Genomic DNA, 24,419 nt, shown 5'->3' with positions numbered 1-24,419 from the left:
TACTATGTTTTTGTAACACACAAATGATATGATATGATTCCTGACATCCACACATATGTATGTGAAACAAGTAAAAGTACCTAATTATAATATTTTTAAAGCTGGAACCTTTACAATTTTGATGTTGTTGCTTAAAAATCAAACTGAGATGGTTAATTAATTACATAGATTGAACAATAGAGCTCAAGCTATTTAGAGGTTTTGTGACTTGTGTGTTTGTCCATCTTTAAGTCATGTTCACAATTCCAGATCACAAATTACATCCACGGCTGGGATTCAGGGGATTAATTGTAGCAGGACAAAGCGCTGCACTTTAAAACCATGATTTTAAAAGATTTTAGAGACTTTTGGGCAAATAAACAGATTCATTAACACTGAGCCACCTAAGGATTAGGCCTCATTCTTTGTGGGTTATGTGTACCACTTAATGGTGATGTGTTTGTTGAATACAAGCAACAAACAAGCATTACCAGTTTAAAGCTGATGGAATTGGTAGCTAATTTAAGTTTTCTTTTTGTCAGTAACAAAGTTTAAGGCTTTAGGGAACATTGACAACATGTCGTCCTCTCAGATAATTCTCTCACGGTTCAGTGATTTGAACTGGCCTGTAAATCTTTCAAGGTCTTGTGTGGAAAGAGGGCCAAAAAACCCAGGAGCTAACAGAATTATAAGTGATCAATTGAACAAGTCAGTTTAGACCAGTGAATGTTTTCATACTTGTACTGAATGTAAAGATGCTCATAATTTAACTTTGGCTATTGGCTGAAAACTGATTCTGCAGGACTCAGGAGCTCTTGTGACAGGAGTTAAGCTAATTAGAGTGCAGTATGATTATATAAGCTTAATTTGTCGTGTATAGCTTTACATCTTCCCAGGTCATGTACAGTATCTGTCCAGCTACTTTTGTTCATATATGTATATGTGTGTGTGTGTGTATATATATATATATATACTATTTCCTCCTCAGAAGGGAAATTAAAAATGATATAGGAAGTTATCGAGCAATGTACAATGATCGCTCCCTTTAAAAGAGTCTATTCTTATAGAGGAGTGAAAAAAGGACCACTTCCAAAGAACTGTGGCTGAGATCTCATTAGTCATTTCTTCTCAGGCCTCTTACCCATCTTCATCACCATCTAAAGACACATGGGAATGAGGTGCTTTAATCTAATTGGCTACTCCATTTCTCTTTTAAGGCCCTGCACATCCACTTAGTGGTCTTTTTCAAGGAAGAAGTTAGGTTGGTTATAGCCTATAACATCTCATCACATCTCGTCATAACCCAACCTATAACTTATAGGTTAGGTTATGATGAGATGTTGTCAAAGTTAGTCCACCATAGAACTTTGCAGCAAAACTAGGAGAACTGCTGTTTTAATCAATCAGTGTTCAGATCTGATAACAGCATTCAGAATAGGAAGTCTGATTCATACATTGAGAATTCAATTACTTCCAAGAAATTTGTGCTATCATTAGATTTTCCCGCAGTAGTGAGGTAAATCTGCCGAAATTTGTGTGTGACTTTAATGAGCAGTCATCCGGTGACTTTCTCAGTTTTCCATAAACTTGCTGGCGCTCACTGCCCTGTGTGTGTCTGTTTCACACAGCAACAGTTAACACGTGCAGCAATATTTCTGGCCAGTGTATGTCCTTGCCTCACCCTGCACAAAACATGTACTCTGACTCTTAAGGTTATCGCTCTTAGATGTATATGCAGTTATTTAAAACACAGCATCATACATCTACATTTATGTTTCTGTCAGGTTGTCACGCTGTCATTTATGTTACTTAATTACCTATAATTGGAAAGCTGGGTCTGTAATTATAGTGCATTAGATTTACCACTAAGTGCATTTCTCTTAACCAACAAAGTTTTAACTGTGATGCTGATCAAAGACAACCTTCCAACATATAAGTGGTGATTAAATATATTATTTAGAAAATACATCAAAAGGAAGAGAAATTTCACATGCATTAAATCTCTTTCAGCTCAGGGTTGCAGAGGGTGATGGACCCACTTGACTTTGGGTGAGAGGCAGGGTATTTGCAGGACAAGCCATCACAACATCACTGATCTAAAACAGAGATTATTAAAAGGTGAAGTTGCTGCACGTTATCACACCTGCAACAACTGAAAATCATCAGTTAACATAACACATATGTGGTATGTCTTTGAGTGCGTATGCATTTCATGTTTGATGGTGTTAGCATAAAAAGGTACTTCACCATAATATCTTAACAGCTGATTTGGACTTTTACAAACAAATCAAGTATAATAAGTTGAATTTCTGTGTTTAGACTACATTGTTGCCATACTTACCTTACATGCATCCAGTTTCCAAGCTCTATTACATCAGACTTGTTCGATTTAACAAGCCAGCATAATGAGTGCAAGTTTCAATATTTTGTCAGTGAATTTTTATTGACGAGATCAAAAGAAAAAATGGATTTCCTGTGTGTTAATGATACCCACTGGTGGCACAACCATAGAAATCCCAGGATGTCTTTAAGGGAGGGAAATCTTTCAACTGAAATCTTTTTAACTTGACATGTCTTATAGCCCTGTGTGCAGTGTGTTAGTGGAAACTCATAAAGTTGGTACAGACAGGAACTGCCTAGCAGGCAGCTCTCCCTTTCTTTCTCCCTCCCTTTCTGTGTGTGTGTGTGTGTGTGTGTGTGTGTGTGTGTGTGTGTGTGTGTGTGTGTGTGTGTGTCATCCATTAGAACAAAATGATTTTGATTATTATTTAAGTCAAATAATGCAATCAAATATTCAAGGCTTTATAATATACTTTAAGGAGTGTGTGTGGAGGGTATAAAACCATTCATTTTTACTCTCTTCGGATTTCTTTGTGATAGCAAGTATTTGGAAAAACATCAACTATGATCTCCTGGATATTTTTTTTCATTTCCCACTAAATCGCCTTAGCCCTTACTCGGCAGTGATATATCTTGTGAAGTGGTAGTGATGTAGCCACATGCACACATACACGCAGACACCTACAGTAGCCTCCGCTCGCACAAACTTGTAATTGGTTCTGTAACTACAGCATAGTTTCCCATTCCACCCTTTTTCCAATTTTCCATGCTGCCAGTTTGTGCAGTGCGTCTGAAAGGCCACTTGACATAGGTTTGTGGCTCCTGCTTCACACCACTTCAACTCCCATCTCAACTGGTACACTGTGAAATCAGACTCCCAATTAGCAGGCCGGCAATAACAATAAAAAACAAAACAAAAGACACCTTTAAACTCCACATTTATCTGTGCTATGCTCTCCCCCGGGTTTCTCTTCATTCTCTTTTCTCCCTGTCCCTTTTCTTAGTCACTCTTATGTGTATTTTCTCCTACCCCTCGACAGGTTTTTATAACCCCAACTGTATTTTTTTCTCTTTCTTTAATTACCACTTACATGGGGGTTTATACCCATAAGGAAAATAAAGCTTTTGCATTTTCTCGAACAAATTGCATGTTTATGTGATTTATAATTAATTCTTATAATTGTGTTACATCAGAAAAAGCTAAAAGGGTCATGTTGGGTTCATGTCTCATGAATAAATCATGAGACATGGGAGATCCATCTCTTATAAGACATACATTACAATTACAATATATTACAACATTGTAAAATACAACATTTACTATAATCTATTTTTAGTATATCCTTACTAGGATGTAATGTACAATTTTTCCTTTCCTCTCCTCTCCTTTCTGCTCCTCTCCTCTCTCCTCGAATGTCCCATTTTCAGCACAGCATGCCTTTATAATCTGTGATGCCTCTGCTTCCCGAGCGTCTGGTCGTTCTAAAACTTTTCCGACAAAGCAGAGAGGGAAATTGCATTTCGGTTTTCTATAGAGAATTAAAGCGTTTTAAGAAATGTGAATTATTGATCTTAAGTGGATTTATTCTGATGTTGTTGTGTGTGAGTGGAGTTCTCACTGTATTACACTTGTGTATGTGTGTCTCTACATCTGCATGAGCCCTGGCTTGGGAGCATATTTGCTGTGTGTATATTTGGGGCAGTGACAGAGGGGTAAGATACGTATTGGGGGAAATAGTGTATGGCTGTGCGTGCTTCGGTGTTGGAACGACTGAGCAATTTGGCATTGGAAAGGATTTTGTGTGTCTGCAGCAGCTGCAAAAGGAAAATGAAATGAAAATTCATCTACTTCTGTGTTGTCAGAAGCACATAGAAAAGGAGCATCCGGGATGAGTAAAGGGAGTCAAAATGTTTAGACCAAGTCAATGAAGTTATTTCCTCCCCCTGACTTGTTCTCCGCCATGCATTATGTATCTTAATCTGATCTGAAGGCTTCGCTCTTAATGTTCCTTCAACCAAAGATGAAGCCTCTGAGTGTGAAATTTAGCTGGAATTAAAGTTTTAACATGACAGCTGGCTCAGGGAATCCATGGCTCAGCTCCTCTTTGGGCAGCAAAGCAGCTAAAGAGACGACGGAAAGAATAGAGAGCTAGAGAGGATGAAAAGTGGGTAAAGGAAAGGAAGGAGGCGAGGCGAGAATGAAAGGTTAAGGAGGGAATTTGCGCTTGGAGAAAGAGTGTGAGAGAGGAAGAGGAAAAAGACAGAAAGCAGGTTTTCTTCAAGACTGTTGCACTGGGAATCTTATCTCTTGCTGCAGCTCCCCGTCGTGCCACACTTTTGCATGTTTGCATGGTGGCGGCCGGTGTTTGCTGGTGTTTCATTTGGGGCTCTCTGTTTCACTCTACTCGCTGCCTGTTATCAGGCCTGCCGGGCTCTGGTCCTGGGGATTTTCATAGACACTGAAACACTGTCTCTGCAGTGGCTCACAGCACTGCTAATTCCAGCTAGTAATGTAGATTTTTAGCTGAAAATGTAATCTCTTTATACCGTAAGAGGATTGAGAACATTGGCTTCACCTAAATAAATTACTCTGAAGAGAGGAAATATCCCTGGCATTAATTCTCACACCTGCGCTATGTTTTAAACAGAACAAAGATTAGTGCAGAAGAATGGAGAAGGTTGACACGTTGGCTTTCTTTGAGGCCCCAGGAAGGCTCTGGCTATCTCCTCAGTAATAGTGAAGGTGTGTATATGTGTTTGCGCTTTCTTACACACTGGACTCCTTGTCTGTAATTTGCATAGTGAGTACTGTTGAATGTGACCCAGTGGAGCTGAGCTCTTGAGCTAATTGGCTCTTCTGTGCTTGAAGGGCAGATGACCAGTGCACCCAGTAGAGTCCTATGCGCCCTGGGCTCTCATCACAAGCAGAGAGCCGTGTAACTTCACTGGAACGTGTGTGTGTGTGTGTGTGTGTATGTGTGTTTATGTGTGTTTAGTGATTGTGTTAAGTAACCCATGCATTTGAGCAAGTTAATTTTATGTACGCCATTTAGTGTTTCTTAAATAGGTTAGCTAAACAATCTGTGTGGCATGTTGTAATCTTTAAGGAAGGTTATGCAATCTCTGAAGGAAAAAATAAAATATTTATTCTCACCAAGTGAAAAATTCATAGACGTCAAACACACCCTTGCTCTAACCAGTATACTCAGAGGGTTTCTTGCTACATTTTCACTTGTTCCACTGGTGATTTCACAGAGAGAAACTTTCATAAAGTCTTATCTCTAGCATCCAGATTTCAGATATGTTTAAATAACTTTGCTCATAGTTACCCTGTTATTGAGTATCTTAAGTAAATCCAAATGAATTTGATTTAAAATAAATAAATAGAGTCGGTTTTGCTGATATTTTGATATTAGGCTTGGGTAGACTTGTCAGCTGGTGATTATTACTATGTAAACTTCTTTCTATTTTGTGGTTTGGATGATTTTTATGGCATATAAAAGTTGTTTGACTCAGTCCTCGGTCTGGTATTACTAATAGATTATAGTTACTTAAGGATAGTGCTGTGTACCTCGACTAGTTTTCTATGTTACTTTTTCCACACACTGGAAGGCACAACCAAGTGACTGAGATAGTGTACAGGAACATTTGTGGTGCATGTGTTTTAGAAGTCCCCAATTCCCAATGGGAGACCATGAAAGTGATTGCGTACAACAGGGCGAAGGTCCTGTGGGACTTCAAGGTCCAGACAGACAAGCAGCTGTTGGCCAGTGAACCAGACATAGAAGTGGTTGACAATGAGAAGAAGACTGCAGTTGTAAGAGACGCAATTGTAGCTGACAGCAACATGAGAAAGAAGGAGCACGAGAAAATAGAGAAGTACCAGGAGCTGAAGGAGCAACTAGACTGACTACACTGGTTGTATTTCAGATCAAAGTGAGAGACATTAGGGTACAAACTGCTGTCATTTACAGCCACAGTAGATTCTCCCTTTTCCTCCTCACACTAGTGAAATAATAATTAATGGCACTGACAACAACACAGTATACAGTATTACTGTAAGTGTGGTAAAAGCTTACCAACAACTGTTACACTAAACCAGTGACCTTCTAGCTCCTCGGGTAAAATCTATGAGTGAACATGATGAAAGTGAAAGTAAATCAACAACCATTGTCATCGCTGGATGTTTTTGAGTCATGTCAATTCACTCTGATCACAGTTTAAAGTTTAAGTAAAAACCATTCGCAAAGATAGAAAACTGTGATACACCTCTAAACCGCCTGCTGTTTGCTTCCTTGATGCTAGCTCTGCTGAGAGCAGCTACTGTCACATGGCAAAGTAAACACAGAACAACATAGACCTGAACTGAACAGATGAACCATGCATCTGCTCATTGTCTCTGATGCCTAACACCACTGGACCAATATCCAATCTATCTCTACTTTTTACTAAGCCAGAAAAAGTTTGACATTACAACTTCTCTGTATCCCTGCAGGCATTCATGGAGGATGTCAAGTCCCGTGGGCCATTTATCTACTCTGTCTTGGAGTCTGCCCAGGCATTTCTGGCTCAGCACCCCTTCCAGGAGCCCGAGGAGACCCTGACCGATGGAAAAGGTCTGCTCCCTCCATCGGCTGTGCCAACTGCTGCTCCAGCCAAAATGTCATACTCATACACCCCCCCTTAGTTGAGTTCCTTTGGTAGGACCCATGCAGGTGAAACGTTCCATTAGTAGTTATTAGCAGTGATCCGTCCTCTCGTGTCACACTGAGTTTAGGGAAAATGTGTGGGTCAGGACCAATTAGCTCTAGTTCACCACCTCTAAAGTACCATCTGCTCAGATCAATAATACAGCATGCTCCTCTGGTTCTCCACGGTTACATCCTCTTTGTAGTGTTTGGCTCTCACCTCTGGCTGCTCATTGAGGGAATACTCTAGCAATCAACCTTACTGTGTTCCCCAACATGAGCGGCCCCCTGCCTTTCTCTTTCCCTGTTTCTATTCATCGAGTTGATATGCCATCCTTCTTAAATCATTACTCTTCTCTTGGCTGACTTCTAACCCCCCGTTCTTCTCTTCACCCTGTTATTTCTCCGTATGCTCCCGTTTATTACTTCTTCTTTTGCACCTTTATGCTGTTACCTCCGCATGACCCCATCAAACCTCTTCCATCTTCCACAGAGGTGTCTCCACGCCGGCGGATCTTGAATGTGAGCCGCTCTGTGTGGAAGCAGGCGAACGTAGCCAGTGACCTGTGGGAAAAACTGACAGCACGTTGTGTGGACCGCCACAGGTCAGACTCTTTTATTTGTAATATATATATAAAATATCTTGTTCTGATAAAGGGTGGTTTCTGAACTGGTGAAAAGAAACCATACTCGGATTGTTTACTATAGTTTATCAGGATTATTTAATTGCGAATTTGAAATACTTGTGCTTTAGTATTCCCACTGGATGGCACCTTCTGCTTCCACCAAAATCCAGGGTAAAATTTACTTTACTGCATTTATCTGACAGCTTGTCATATTTCAGATATCTAGGAGTTGCTAGAAAATTTACCAAAGATACATTTAGTCTCTGAACTTAGTTCTGTTTAAATAATTGATTAAGCCCCCCAAGAGATTAAAGAAAGATTAGAGGAATTCAAGATAGCGTAGTAGAACTGTTTTTTTGTGTTTTTTTTGTGGGGTTTTTTTTGGCTTAATCCTTACCCGATACAGTAGTAAAAGCCTTCTTACACATTCCATAATTCAATCAATATAATGTTGCTCACAATGGCCAGTTTTTAGTATGAAGAGCACATTTTGCTGATAATTCATATATATTTCTATTCAAGTACGCTGTAGATTTACTGGGTTATTATCCGTCCCTTCATTTATTCCACCACTGGGACTCTGTACTCTTTGTCTGTCATAATTTTTAATCAAGTTGAGTACAAGGAAAATTATTTTTAGATCTTTCTTCAGAATATAAGTATTTGTGTCCTCTGCAGGCCTTGCCAATACAATTTTAGTAATTAGTGTTTTTAAATTAAACTAGTAATGACAAAACATCAGTAAATAAAACAAATTCTGTGGTCTCTGTGCCTGTGAAACTATTGGACAACTTGTTATTCATTACTTTATTTTTCTTTTAGTCATGAAGAGTGACTAAAGCTCGCTTATGATTAAATATAAGAGGTGTGGCATATGTGATTATTCTTTTTGCTTTTGTGAGTCCGTGCAGTATACTCTGTAGTCTATGTATAATGAACAAGACAGATAAAGACAGAGATAATGGAATGGAGTTAATGGGAAAAGGAAAAAGAAATGCATATTTGTCATAATTATATTACAGTTTCTCAGAATTACTTAAGCAGATTGGTTGAAACCATTTCCTATTTCTCAAATAATCAAAAAAAAAAAAACAATTTTCAAACTACATTCACAAAACCTCCGACACTTCTGGGAACACCAAACATCAAATAATAAAATTGTTTCATTAAAAAAACAAAGCAAAACAAACAAAAAACAAAACCAAAAGAGATAAAAGAGAAGTAGATATCATGTAGTGCAAGTATTACCACAGAAAACTGAGTGATATGTTAAGTTTATTTTTCAAGCAAATTGGCATAAACTCTAAGTCTTAATCAGGGTCCACAGACCATATCTAGCAAGTGTTCTTGGCTTTTGTTTTTTGTCATCATAGCCATGCGGCAATTACTTTCTTTCTTTTTTTAAAAATAATTTAATCGATGCTGAAAACAATAGTCTGTAAAAACAGCATGGAACATTCATTACAATACATTGTTCAGGGCATACTGTGCAATCTGCAAAAATACAATCTACATGTAATATACAGCAAATATTCGAGATTGTGATAGTTGAAGATTGTTAGTACACTTCATCTGAACCGCCTCTTTAACTGCTTATTAATGCACTTAACTGAGTGTATTTGGACATGGTCAAGATAACCTTCAGAAATTTAATTTAAGCATCAGAGGAAATGGGGAAGAGAGGTGATTTAAGTGATCTGGCACCAGATCTGGTGGGTGGTCTTAGTATTTTAGAAACTGCTGATCTACTGTGATTTTCCCACACAACCATCTCTAGTGTTTACAAAGAATCATTAGAAAAAGATAAGTTGTTTTGTTGATAACAGAGGTCAGAAGAGAATGGACAGACTGGCTTAAATTGAGTGGAAGGCAATAATAACTCAAATAGCCATTTGTTATAACCAAGCTATGCAGAACATTTCCTTTAGGACCGTACTGTAAACGTCTTCTGATGTTAAACATAGCACGTTACACCCAGTGCTGGTAACTAATGAATTGGCCTGTGAGTATATAATTGTATGGAGTTTTAAATATGAAATATAAACATGGAAAAGGAAAAATTAATTTTTCAAGACGGTTTTTTCCACATTTTTCTTCCTTTCGTCTTAGATGATTTCTACCCATTCTTGGTGTCAATTTACTCTGCTATTGGGTAAATTAGATCATTTCTGAATTTCTGAATCATGTTTAAGAAATTAAATCTGTCTTGTATTTGTGGTTAACCTTTGTCAGCTGTTAAAGATTAAAGTTTTAGAAAATTACTGTGTTTAGAAATTTAGCAATAAGAGAAAATGAGCTCTACAAATTAAGTTGAAGTAGGTAAAAAATGAAATGGAAAAGGTTCAAAGAGCAATTAAATTGGTAAATGGATTGATTCTTATATAGCGCTTTTCTACTCTCACGGAGTACTCAAAGCGCTCTATACAACATGCCTCATTCACCCAATCACACCCAATCTCACAAGCACTTTATCTACACTTAGTGCTTTCTAACGACATTCATACACATTCATACTCCGATGGATGCATCGGAGAGCAAGTTGGGGTTAGTATCTTGCCCAAGGATACTTGACTGGAGGAGCCAGGGATCAAACCACCAACCTTCTGATCAGTAGGTGATCTGCTCTACCTCCTGAGCTACAGCCACTGTGTTTGTTTAAAAGAATGAGATTGTCGTGTATATTTATAATAAAACTTTTTTATTTTATCAAAAAATAAGATCATACATCCATACAAGAGAACAATGCCTGTGTGTGTTTTATGGTTTTAAAGCCAAGAGTTGTTTCTTCCCATGACTGTGTGTGTGTGCCTCCACAGCAGGTTTATGTAGCAATATATTTCATGTAATACAATTACCATAACCTGATTACAAAATGTGGCAGCTATAATCCATTACAGAAACAATTATGAAAACACATTTATCAAGGTTTGAAGTCGTGAAAATTCAGAGCTCACTTTTCTCTATATCGAAACTTGTTTTTGCACAAAATCCATTTAGAACTGGTGGAATGAAATATATATTTATATACACTGCCTTATTGAAATGACAGCCTGTAAATTTGGATAAATGGGTTGTTTCACTGCATGCTCCATGGATTTTGATTGATTTATTTCCTCACACTGATTCCAGATTTTAATTGATCGGGTAGTTAACTTTAAAAAGTTGCATTTTCTACAAAACCTCCAGACATATGGAAAGGACTTTGGAGCGTCTTCTTCAGATCCAGGCTGCAATGGAAGAGCTTGCAGGGGCCTTGGAGCAGGCAGAGGGGGTGAGGGATGCCTGGGAGCCTGTTGGAGACCTCTTCATTGACTCTCTACAGGACCACATAGATGCTACCAAGGTACCGATCTGCAGTACACTCTCGGCTCTTTTTTTCCTCTTATCTCTCCCTCACTAATCTAAATTGGGTTTACCTGTAGAGTAAACTAATTGTCTCCTTCGAGATTATCGCCTCTGGCTATCTCTGAAAAAGCACACATTGCAACATGTCTCAAACAAACATCAAAAAAATGACATCCAGCTTTTTTTTTTTTTTCTCAATTCTAAAAACCACAATTATGCGATCCTCCTGCATAAACAGGTGATCTGTTTCAAGCTGTGTTCCTTTAAAGTGATTGTTTTTTGTTGCCTGCATGCACATTCCTGCCAGAAAGGCTGTAATCTGACAGATGATGACAAGGCCCTTCAAAATGACACTGCGATGTGGCAGGAGTTACAAATCTCAGCTGAATAGATGTTGTTAAACAAATGACAGGTCATTGGTTCTGTTGCCGCTGCCTGTAATTGTGCGGCGCTATTCATTAGAAGCGAGGGCACTTCACAATAATCATGTCACTGTTTGGACTCCTGTCACAGCCAGCACATGTTCAGCTCAGTCTTTAGGGCAGGCTTGTCAGTTGGCGTCATCTGTACTCCTTTACTCCCTTGTGCTTACACATGGGTGCATGCATATACAAAAACAGACACATGGATGCACACAGGATGCAATTATAAAAGTACACTAGACACTTTTGCATTCAAATGTAGAGTAGATCTGCAGCATCTACTCTACATTCCACACATCCTAAAATTACATTTTTTTTAGTCTTGTTTCATCTGATCAACACTCAAAATCCAAATATAACTTTTATATTATATACAGACTAACTGATAAAAAGATTTTAATAACTCTTCTTGCATGAAAAAGAAATACTTACATAATTTGTAAAAGTAAAAATAAAATATCAGATTTTATTTATGTATTTATTTATTTATTTTTTACTGTTTTTCATATTTCCAATGATTTTTATTAACTCTTCATTTTTGCTGGGGTAGCATATTTTGAGAGGTTCAGGGATTAATTTTCTGACATCAAAAGAAGCAATTGAGCACATTCTGCATGGGAAATGATTGGTCAACAAAATAAAAACACTGGCTTGTGAGCAGATTGCCCATAGTTTTCATGGAAGGTATTGACTTGTCTGCAAATGTGAAGAAACTGTGAGGGTGAAGAAAACTGAAAATGAACCATTTCCCTTCAAAGTAAAAGTTTAACTTACAGCTGCAATCACCATGTTTCACTGTGAAAAGTGACGAGTGCTTGTAGACAAGTAGTTGTACTTCAGAGAGGCAAAGAACACGCGGATAGTGGTGAAAATGATGTTTCAGTTATTACTCGCGTTGATCTTCAGCATTAGCTAACTTTCACAGGTTTAGTGTTCATCATTATTGTTACTGTAGCAGAATGATTCCGTTTGACTGAATACATTCATCCCACTGAAATATGATAAATGAATTATTTTATTGCAGTTGGGGAAAAAAATAAATGAAGCAAATGTGAACTATGAAAATGCCTGGACTATTTTGTTTATATAGCACATTGAAAACAACAGAAGTTGACCCAAAGTACTTTCTGGCCAAGTTTATTTCCACTCCAGAGCTACAAAAAACAGTGTTTCAAAACACGTGAAAAAGTGTGAAATGTGTGCTTTATTGTTTTAACTAATTAACGGTGGAAAGCAACAATCATGGTCATGAAAATGTATTGGGATTTAGAAAATTAATGGTGCTTTCGTTTCATATGCTCTGCTCTCCCCTATGTAAGCTACCTTTAGGATAGTGGCCTTGTATCTACTTGGTATCATATCAAAACCAGATTTTGAAATATTGCACAGTACTGCGACCAACAATGCAAAATGCACGGGACACTGGCATGCATATACTCACATTCCATCTTAGTTATTTTACAAATTTTCTGGTTTTCTCAGTTTACACACTATAAAAAGGGGCTGGTTCAGTTTCAGTACTGTTCTCTCGTCTGATCTTAAGACATTCAAACATGGCTTTCTGCCAAATTCTTTCTAAAACAGACCAGAAAGCTATAACGGATCAACTTTCCATTGATTTTTTTTAAAATTTAATTTAAATGTAGTTGGTCCAGACTGGATGTTTCTGGATTGCGCTATAATTCTATCTATGTCTGATGTTGTTCAATATTTTGTATTTAATCTGTTTCCCCCCTCTCTTTTCCCACTACTCCTGTTTACGTCCAACTCCCTGTGGTCCTCTGTTTTTCTTGTCCTCGCTCATGCTCCATCCAGTTATTTAAGGAGGAACTGACCCAGGTGAAAGAGGGCATGAAGCACATCAATGATCTAGCCCACCAGCTGGCAATCTCCGACGTCCATTTATCGATGGAGAATGCCCGTGCTCTGGAGCATCTCAACAGCAGATGGAAAGTGCTTCAGGTAGAGTTCACTACTGGGTCCATAGTGCCTGTTTGACTCTGTCAGCAGCAGGTTGTGCAGCAGTCACATTCAAGAGGACATAAGAGAGTGATTCCATGTGCAATGTTTGGACTTTTAATGGTGTCTATACTTCTGGCTTCCAACTGTTTTATGTTTTACACATCTTTTGAGCACAGCGGTGTGCTTTTGGACATTGATGAGGGGCCGTGTGCGTGATGAAGAGTTTTCATACCATTTAAGAGGAAGATCAGAGTATGTTTGCAGGCTGAAAGATCAATGATGTATCTCTCACTTAACTCACAGAACGGTTGAAGCCACTGGATAACAACATCACAAGATTGGTAATTTTAAAGAAAGAGTATAAAATTTTAGAACATATGTTTGTTTGGGAAAATTTATCAGATTAGATCAAATCTAAGTGAAAAAACTGGATAGAGAAATATAGCTATTTGATTAGTTAAAAAATCCACAGCCAGAGTACAGTGTCATTATACATTACTGTTTGTGTGTGAGTCTCATAGAAAAGTTGCCTTAAAATTATTAAGCTGGTTGGATGTGTTGGTAAATGTATTTTGAGCTTTAGAGGCAGTCTATTTAGCTGTTTTCACCGTCTGTATACAAAGTTATGGCTTATTGCTTATAAATCTCAAGGAAAATAAAACATTCTTAAGGTCAAAATGTAGAATATTTATAGAATGTGTTAAATGAAACCAAGTTGCGCTTGAAGTTTTGATTTCTTCTTCGTTATTTTTGCAGTGACGTTGGTTTTTGTCTTTTCTTTTCCCACAGAATAAAAATCAGTTTCAAAACTCGTACTAATAGTATAGAAACTTGGCTGAGTGAATGTTGGATTTGCATTGGGAGCATGTAAATGTATCAAATCCCAGCAGCCTTGACATACTAATCACAATATTAACCTGCTTTATGAACATCTGTTGTTTTTCCAATGGCATTTCATTCCTGTGATGAGCTCGTTTTTTCATTGTTTCCCTCTCTTTCTCTTTTTAAGGGAGCTCAAACTAAGGAAATGAGCAGGAATGTAGATACATTTGTTATTAAATATGTTTAATGGTCACAGTTATTTAGAGTCATTCCTAACCTTCATAAGCTTAAGAGCCCTAAACCATTACAATTGAAGACATAACAATAGGAAAAAAGTAATGAGTGCCTCCTACCCACTTGGAGGAGGTTAAAAAACCTTAAGAAGCTTTAAAACCTTAGGGGGACTTCATAAAACATGTATTGTTTCTTTCATTTTTAGTGTACAATTTTTTCATTAACAGTGACTTTGTGTGAAATCAATCATAAAACAAGAAGAAGAAAAAAAGTAAAACAACACTCCTGCTGTAAAATACTGACTAATTTGTGGAGTTGTTTCTCCTCTCCGTTTCCTGTTTTATATATTATTCCCTTCTTGTTGAAATACAGCCTTTTTTTTAATCACAGGTTTCATATCTTGTATTTTTTTATATTAATTATATAGCAGCCAGGTGTTGCTAATCAAAAGCACATGATTAGCAGCACTTCATGAAATGTGACCACCTCTATAACAGCAGAGGTTTTGACAGTTTCCTGGTCTGTGGCGCTCCTGTGCGTGTTAACTAAATGCCAGAGGTGGGCATCCCAGCACTACCAGTCCAAGCTCAGTACCTGGGCGCCTTGCAGGCACTGAGTTGCATATGACCTCCTCTGTATAGCCAAGGATTCGTGAGTCAAATGTGTCAAAATCATGTCATGCAGCAGGACAATGTTCCCAAGAACAGCAGCAAATTTGCATTACCGTGATTTTTAATCATTTTCATCCATTCTTTTGCATAAGCCCAGTCAAAGTCCAGACCTCGACCTGATTGAGATGCTGTGCTTAAAGGAGCTGTGCATAAACAAATACCTGCAAACTTAAATGAACTGAAACGACATTATAAGGAAGAATGTAAAACAATACGGAACATTTCTGTTTTTAAATTATATATTTTACCAGACTTTTGTCCTCACTTGATCGCAAATATTTGCCGCGATTTTCACATTTGGAGAAATCTATAATTTTATTCACTCTAATGCTCCATTTCACTCTAGCTGTCTGTTAGTGGTGTCACAGCCTTTACCCAAGCCAGCCATCAAGCTAATGTGTACTAATGGTATTCTATATTATTATAACAATATTCTGCATGGTTATAGTTATTTTAGTGCCATTGTGGTAGAATGGATTCATAGCATAAATCTGCAGAATATAATGTGATAAAATCACGTCAGTGTAGGGCACAATTGGTAAGAAATGTACCAATGACAACAGAGTCTGTCTTGACTGCATACAACAGCTTTATCCATCTGGTGGTGTTTCTAATAGGAAAAGTGTGCAGTGAGTGTACATCAGTGCACCAATGAGATGAACATATATTTAAATCCATGCACTTAAATGAAGAGGGTAATTCATCAGTGCCATGAAAGCACTTACTCTTAACCCCCTTTAAAAAATTGAACTGAACTTGGCTTCCTCTCAGTGCTTAGCAGAATGCTTAGTTGATGCATTATCTACTGTGCATTACTTTAACTGCAGTGTTTTTCAAGCACAGGCTTTACCCACCATCAGTAACCTAGTAACACTCCTGCAAGCACAACAAAACTCTCAGCCTTCACTGCATCTCTTGTGAGAACATCCCCTTCCCATTAGATAACTGTCATGACACCTCTTCCACACCCTGACATGATGATTGCCACTCCAGCCTTGTTTCCTCGTGAGGTGTCTCCACTCTGAGCATGATGATTTTCAGTGTCTGTTAAACTATTCTTAGAAGTTAATTCCTAGCACCCACTTTGCACGCTCGCTGTGACTTGTCTCAGTGTGACTTTCAGATTGCGTCCGTAGCTCTGAGCACTTCATGGACAGAACAAAACAAAACAGAACAGACCACTATAGAGAAGCCGTGCCTTTGATTTGTCAGCAAGAGATTTTTTTTTCCAGGCTCTCTGTGGGACTGAAAGAAATAACAAATAAACAATAATAATGCAGCCCTGTAAGAATCATGTGTCAGTGCTTTCTAAAGATTTTCTCAATAACTAGCCTGAAAACTTGTAGGTAGATGCTCTATGGCAATAGTTGTCTGTCAGTTAGTCCACCCACCATGTTGGTACAGAAATATCTCGTCAAAATAAGTTCAACTTCCATGATTTTTTTTCTCTTTTATTGTACAGTAATATAGGGTGAATATGATTTTTCTGAATAATTTTTTTCCCTTTCATGCACCTTAATGTAGCATTTCCACAACTACTCAATGGTTTTCCACTTGTTTAAATGATGCTTACAATACTATAGACTGTCACTGAAATGCTTTCAAGCAACCCCCTATTCTAATTCTAAGCATGTAATCCTAAATATGGTTAAATTTTAAATGTGTTATCAGTGAACAATGAGACTCAGAACCAAACTGATTAGGTGGGTAGATGACACAACAAAGCTTCAAAAATAGCTCTCCGGAAAAATGTGAACTTCTTTGCAGAAATGTTTTAATGTAGAGAATATACTCCCTAGAATCAGTAATACAAGCAGTGGATGTGTGGGTGTAAGACAAAGCTTGTACTTTGTTATCGGGTACCATGTCATTGTGATATGTCTTTTTAGTGGTGAACTAATTAAGTTCACTGGCCTTTGCTTGCAAACCAGTAAGATACTCCCACAGAGTCTTTATTTCTATACATTAGTAACCTACACCACTTCTGCTGTAGTTGTATTTTTCTTTGATAAGAGTTAATGAGAGAAATTTAGATGATTGTTTAAAACATTCACACGTGCTGAAAACCCCAGTCATCCATTGTCACAGCTAGCATTAGCCTAGTGACAGGAATAAAACAAGCGGCTAAAGGGAGAGATGAGGTCCACACAAAGCAGCTTTTTTCACCCTCAATAAACATGCAAAAAACATGCTGAAAGTGCTAACTCTGACAGGTGGCATTAGATTGCAGCAGTGCCCAGTACTGTTAACTCACAACCATTTACAGACTATTGATGGTTTACCCTCCAGCCGCGCTATTCAGATTGGGTTGCCTAATCTACAAAAGCAATTAAATATTCACATTATACTGCTTTATGCCGCATCACTGCAAATGCTTTACCAGTCTGTTTGGCTATTACCCACATCAGTCTACCCCTACTCATAAACACCATCCCTAGATACCAGAACTCTTCCACAAAATCCCTCCCTTTCCCACTTAGAGGTGCTAATTCTCATCACTCATCACCAATCACTTTCCACTTGGCTCCAAACTGTCCCAGTACAAGTGGGAGGTTATGGCTTGATGAAGCTGACAGGAACCACAACATGTACAAAAATTAAAGATGGTGTGAGACCACTGGAAATCTTCAAATCCTGCTCAGACCCAAAGAGAAAGTCGTCATAACCAGAATTTAAACACCAGCAGTTTAATTAATTGCTTACACTGAGATTTTACAGTTAAAAAAAATTAAGTTTCCCCCTGCTGGCACAGCCAAACCTAACAAGCTTACTCCAGAACCAACCATCAATAATCATACCTAAGTGTATGTAGCCATTTCTTAAACATGGTGTTCAAAAATGACCAAAAAGTACAAAATCAAATGCAAATCTACAATGTGTTTCCTCTCTACTCATTTAAGAAGCATTGTTGAGTATTATTGCATTCTTATATTAGATTCTTACATTACATTACATTCTTATTCAATTTGGTATATGAAGAAAGAGCTGGGTTTGGCTTATCTTGCTCCTAATTTATGTCCATAAATTGTAAAAGGAGTCTCCATGCAAAAGTTCTTTCACAGCAACTATTCCTGCTACGTATATCTTTGAAGCAGCTATGTGCCGCACAGTTTGTGTGCCCTCTGGTCTTTGATTTAGGTGGTAAATGAAGGTAGATGAAAGCTTATCTGATGTACAGTGTGGTAAACAGATTTTGAGTATCCATAGACACCAGCAGATATTCATCTCCCAGATTTTAGATTTCCTTCAGATTTTCTGTGATTGTAGTAGGGCCCAAGCAACATTTGAAGAGAGAGATGTTAAAAATGAGAGAAAATCATTTCAATCTTGTTTGAGCTGCCTAGCTTGTACTTTAGTTGATCTGCTGTCTTTCTGCATTCACAGTATAAAAATAAGGGAGTTGAGATGCGCAGATGTGGTATCTTGGTGAGGACTAACAATCCTGCAGGGTCTTTAGCGAACAATATAAAGTACCTATTCATGTGATTTGGTGCTTTAAAAATAAAAACTGAATTCAATTCAATTAATTTGAAATGAATGGAGAAACCTCCTCCTTTGTCTCGCTCTCTGGAGTCACGTTTTGCTGTCTTAATTAAAATGATAAATTTTTAATCCCAGCAACATCCTGTACCCTGTTTATTTTGGCTGGACTGACGCTAGCAAAATTTGATTTGCTAATATTTGTCGATCATGGATAATTTAGTCATTTGTCTTCCTTATGGCAACCCAAATTGCCTGTACAGCAAATAGATTTTACAACACAGAACAGTTGGCAGTTGTATCTCTTCGGCACATTGACAGTGCTCTATATTAGTCCCAACCAATTTAAATCACACAGGGGAGCAATGATATGTGTACATATCACCGGGAGATGTTAACTTAATATATATCTATCTTTACAAATTATATCCCACTGCAGGTGCATCTTTTTGGAGTCTAACAGTCTCCCACTCGTTTCTTTTTCTCAATTTATCTGTCTACCTCACACAGAGTGGATTACCTCCCATTGTTTGAGGATGCGTTTCAACATCCAGCTGACAACGATTCAAGTGCCAAATCCAATATATTTCAAGTAAACCAGGATTAGGCAGACTAAATCCCATTTGGTGGGGAACATAACTGATGAAATGTTTTTACAAAGGCAGTGGCAAACTTAATTTTGTCAACTCCACGGTCTCCGTGATTATTTACCCAGCACACGTGAGCTCTTGCACCCATCTATCTCTCTCACTCATGTCATCCTCTTTTCCTCCTTTTCCCCCCAGCTGCACTGACACTGCATCCAGAAGCTACTGCTCTTGTTTCAACAAAACATATTATTTTCTAATATCAGTCTACATTTCCTACCTCGTGCTCTTCAAAGGCTCTCAAAGTCCTTCAAGAGGAGCAGCAGATAAAAAAAGACATAATTTATATTCCTCGGTTAACTAATGGAGGAGAAGCAGGTGGTCTGTGTGTGTGCGTTTCTATTGTGGGGATTTTGTGGTGCAGGGACGAACAGCACGGTTCCCTTTGATTTGACTTTGCATGTGTGTGTTTGCGTGTGTCCTCAGGGTTCCATAGAGGAGCGGCTGAAGCAGCTCCAGGATGCACATAGAGACTTTGGCCCCGGATCGCAGCACTTCCTTTCCAGTAAGAGCCATTTTCTGCTATTTGAAGTTGGTGCTTCATGTTGCACCATTCTGTACCACCCTGTGCCGAGGCAGAGAAAAGAAGCCTAGGTGTATTACAGTTTAATGGTGATAAGACTATTAATTGCTGTGTTTGTGTGTGTGCCCGCACTGGGCTGTGTGTGCATTTGGGTTAGAGGTGGAGCTGGGAGGCTTTTGTGCATCTGTCTTTATCATCTCTAGCACGCTGCTGTGACGAGCATTCCCGGTGAAGCTCATCACAAGAGTCATTGCTCTCATTTGAGCAGGGATACATATTTGTGAATTCTGTCTTTTCTTTTACCTACTGCTCTTCAAAGACTACAAAGGAGTAGCAGGAAGGTAGGGGTGGGGGGGGGGCTGTAGGGGGCTGAAAAATTGGATTTACCTTGCCTAGTTTAAACTGATGAAGTGAAGAGGCTGAATGATGCAGGGATCTCTCTGTGCAAGTGCATCTGAAGTGTTGGCGTGTACTTGTGTGTCTCCAGTGTCCTCACCAACCCCATCCAGATTTACTGCTGTCACGCTGGATCAGAGATGCCACACTGGGGCTTATATAGCACTACTTCACTGCCAGCTCAGCCCACTATGCCCTGCAGAGATGTCTGGGTTTATGTCTATGTGGTTTTATGCACCAACATGCCTATATTTCAGCTTGTTTCATATTCCATATAGGACATGGATATGCATATATATGCACACAATTTCTATTGACACAAAACTGTTAAGTATTAAGAATATTCAAAATAATTTACTTTGTGATTCTGAAGAAAAAAGCTGTATTGTATCTAGTAGAGTCACTTAATATATTTTAGTTGCTAGCAGTACGACCCAATTTCTGAAGTGGTGTGATACACGAATAAGTGAAACTTTCCCCAAAAGCAGATATTTGAAAAAATAGGTTTGGCGAATAATGATGTAATATTTACACTTATGTCAAGACGAGTATATTTAGTCTTCATAGTACAATTAGGCCCTATAGTGGAATATTTATAGTCTGATATTAGTACTTTTACTTCAGCTGTGGTGTGTATCTGTGTGTACTGTGATCAGCTCAAACATTAAAACCACCTGCCTGGTGTAGTTCCCCCCTGTGCTGCCAAAAACGGCTCTGACGCACTGAGGCGTGGACTCAGTCCTGAGATGTGTCTGGCATGGAGAAGTTGGCAGTGAGTCCTTTGGGTCTTTTAAGGTGCAGCTGCCTCCGTGTATCAGGCCTGTTCTAGCGATTACAATGTGATCTGGGAAGCTTTGAGATGGAAGCCGTTCAAAAGTTTTGCAGGTTGTTAGGAGCACTGCTACTGTGCTGTTGCTTTGGAAGGGTTGTTAGGGTGAGTGGTAGATGTCCAACTAACTACCAAGATGATAAATTATTGACTTCACCTATGTGCTAGTGTTTTTAATGTGATTTTAATGTTTGGTGTGTTTTATAGATACAGAGCACACAGGTCTGCATTGTCCCATGTCATTAAACAGTGATGGGCAGTGACATGGAGTGTAATTTGGTATTGTCTTTGCACCCTCTTTGATTCTTTGCTGAATCTCCTGTGGTTCAGTTTGGGGGGACCGTTAAATGCTACAGTCATCCCGTGTCACCGTCTTCTCTACCTCCAGTATTCTATTACGCCGTGCCAAACAAACCAATACTCTGTGGAAATCCCACACAATAGACTTGTCTCTTTGGCTGTACTGTGCCTGTTTAGCTCTGTTAAGAAGGCCTGAATGGATATGGTGTCTGGACATGCTGACAGGGACACTGTGCACAATGGCTGTTCATGCATGACATCCCTATTTCAAAATTGATTTTGTCTCTCTGTATTTGTACAGGTTCGGTGCAGATACCATGGGAGCGTGCTATCTCCCCAAACAAAGTGCCCTACTACATCAAGTAAGTGCAACTTCACGGTCAGTGTCTGTGTTGTCGGAGCAAATGTACTTTTTCCACGGCAGATTAAGTCGTTAGATCAAAATTGGGCTCATTTGCTATTTTTCAAAGCTGGTAGACATATTGCATTTTTACCTGTGGTGCAGTATTTTTACGTCTGGTCTTATAGGTATGGCCAAATGTTCTGTGCTCACTTTTTACAGAACACTAATCACAGAAGCCTTAGTCAGTGCTGTCTATTTACAATGCTAGAGGAGTTTATTAAAGCAAGATGAATGCATCGTCAGACAAAAACAGACAAAGGCTTTGCAATTCTATTGACAAGAGAAAGTTAGAAAGAAAAAATATGGAGACACTTGCAGATCAAATGTCATTCACTATTATGTAGAGACAAGGCATTAAATATATCTCTAACAATGGCAGAACATGCTTTTTGCAGTTTCTGGTGATAATTTCTTAAGAATAGCTGACCAAAGACTCTTACATGGCAGGAATACACAGGTTTACACACTGATCCCTCAGTCCATAGCCAGGGACTGGGAATCACCCAAACTGCATCTCAAACTACAACTAATCTGGTAGAAAATAATTGTAGCATTAAGTTATTTAACAGTTGGTGTCTCGAAGTAAACTGTTTCTATATAAAGCCCCTGTTACTGGATGTTCTTTGCTTTGTATCTTCTTATTTTTTATAGTTGAGATCTCACAGTGAGAGAAAGGGCAGTTGAATATGTAGTAGCAAACTGTAGTAGCAGATGTAGCAAACTAATAAAGTCTGTGAAACATGGAGTACCTGCATCATAGTTCAATGATTACACTGAATTTTCATACTGATTTTATTTCCATTATCGTGCTCATGTTAGATGTTTCCTTTAATGGACGTTTTTTTGTTTTTGTTGATGTTGGGTTTTTGTTTTTTGCTTGTTTCAGTTGTATCTGCTCCAGCTACGTCAGTGTCAGTCAACATGAAAGCTGCAATAGAAAATCACTTAATGCTTGTCATGTCAATCACATACTCAAGCTATGCCTATCTCCTCTTCACTTGTCATTATTTTTGTGGTAGAGAAATAAGCTGGGGGGAAAAAAGCCATCGGCCATACGCCCAGACCCAGGCCCCTTTGAATCACTGAAGGAAATAGAGAGATGTGGGTGGCATTAAGAGGTCTTAACTGCAAAAACCAACCAATGCCTAGAGATTTTTTTCCTATAATAAACTCTCTTATAACACACAGTGTTCCTCTTGAGAACGATTGTAGAGAGAGAAACTAGTTTTTCTGCGTCAATTTGGGAAAATGTATCCATTGTACAAGCAAATCCATCACGTGGAGTATAATAAACCTTCATTAGATTAGAAACAAATGCTTCCCATTAGCCAAATATTTGTTAAAGAGTGGATCAACTCTAAATGATTAAGTCGAAATTCTGTTGTGCCACTGGGAGCCCTGTTTGCCTAAGAACTCATTTATCTGTTTACCTCATCAATACTGTTTATCTTTGGAGCGTTATAGATTTCATAATTGAACCGTGGATATGTTTGTTCAGGAGTGTGTTCATACACTATTGTATATGTATTGCAAACATTGGTACAGTTTGTTCTCCTAAAAGTATTTGTCTTCTTAATCATTTGAAACAAAGCTTCATGGGTTTTGCTTTAGTTCACTAGTCAGTTCTTTATGGGCTATATTACTATTCCAGTGGGAGTGGAAGTAGCATCTGAGTAGCACTCCACTGGGTACCAATCAGTGAGTGCTCGCACAGGTAAAACGATGAGCACTGCCCTAAAAGCCTCCTGGGTCCTGGGCTGGCAGGCTTCCTCATTTGGAGTTTCCCATTTATATTCCTGTGCTTGTTCTTTCTATTGAATCTCTTTTATAGATGCTAAATTTTCTACATTTAAATGTTCCCATCGAGCTAGTCTTGGGAGAGAAAAGTGTAAATGTATTTTCTTTATGCAGATATGAGTTGGATTTTATATTGTTTTTCTGAGGAAAGTCTTTAAAGCTACTGTGATTGGGTCTCCATGAGAGCTGTAGTGTAACAAAACTTTTGATGTCTGCTCTTTCCAATCCTACAATCTTTTGTCTTATCCTAAATAATGGTCACTGTATTCTGCCCTCTGTTTCTCCTCTTTATCTCTTACTTATTACTCGTTCATCTCACTCCTTTTGCTGTCTGCCACACCTGCCAGACTCTACCCCTTTGGCTCATTTGTGCTCCATTTTTACCTCTCTGGCCTGAAAATGAGTACCTCGATTCTTTGCCTTCCTAATGAAATCTTCTTTCCATCAGCCATCAGGCCCAGACGACATGCTGGGACCATCCAAAGATGACAGAACTGTATCAAGCGTTGGGTGAGTAAGGAGACAATTAAAACACCCTCTTGCTCATTCGTCCAGGAACCCCACTGGGCTGCAGCAGAACCAGTAACACGGCACCACCGGGCTTCAGCTTTGAAGGTCCTGTCATATAGCTCATTAAGGGACCTTTATTTCAAACACCTTAGGGACTACATCTCTACTGTCATTAACCTGCGAGGCCCAATTTGCCAGCTCTGTGATTGCTTCTTGCTTAGCCTTTAATTAATTGTGATTAAACGACATCATGTATTTTACCATTAATCTGATGTGACACGGCGAGCTTGCAGGGGAGATAGGCCCGCTGTCAGATACACGTGTTCAGCTTAGAAAAAGGCATGCATGCACACAGACAGATAATAATATTATCACAGTAAACTACTAATGATTTCTGCAGTGGTGTGATAAACAGGGGGGACACATGATGTCTAATTTCTCAATG

General features: G+C 38.6%; 1 protein-coding gene across 6 annotated transcripts in view; it reads left to right on the top strand.

Moving 5' to 3' along the window:
• The window catches only part of drp2 (dystrophin related protein 2), a 111,339-nt gene that overhangs the window by 58,882 nt on the left and 28,038 nt on the right, over positions 1-24,419 (top strand). For all 6 annotated transcript variants that reach the window (XM_026145344.1, XM_026145307.1, XM_026145334.1 and 3 more), the window contains exons 4-10: positions 6,815-6,935; positions 7,501-7,612; positions 10,820-10,976; positions 13,216-13,362; positions 19,643-19,721; positions 21,566-21,626; positions 23,913-23,974. In XM_026145344.1, coding sequence (XP_026001129.1) covers positions 6,815-6,935; positions 7,501-7,612; positions 10,820-10,976; positions 13,216-13,362; positions 19,643-19,721; positions 21,566-21,626; positions 23,913-23,974 — 739 coding nt within the window. The remainder of the gene's footprint in view (positions 1-6,814; positions 6,936-7,500; positions 7,613-10,819; positions 10,977-13,215; positions 13,363-19,642; positions 19,722-21,565; positions 21,627-23,912; positions 23,975-24,419) is intronic.

The sequence above is a fragment of the Astatotilapia calliptera genome, chromosome 2 (genome assembly GCF_900246225.1).
Source record: "Astatotilapia calliptera chromosome 2, fAstCal1.2, whole genome shotgun sequence".
Classification (NCBI taxonomy): domain Eukaryota; kingdom Metazoa; phylum Chordata; class Actinopteri; order Cichliformes; family Cichlidae; genus Astatotilapia; species Astatotilapia calliptera.
This window is presented reverse-complemented; position numbering and strand designations above follow the sequence as displayed.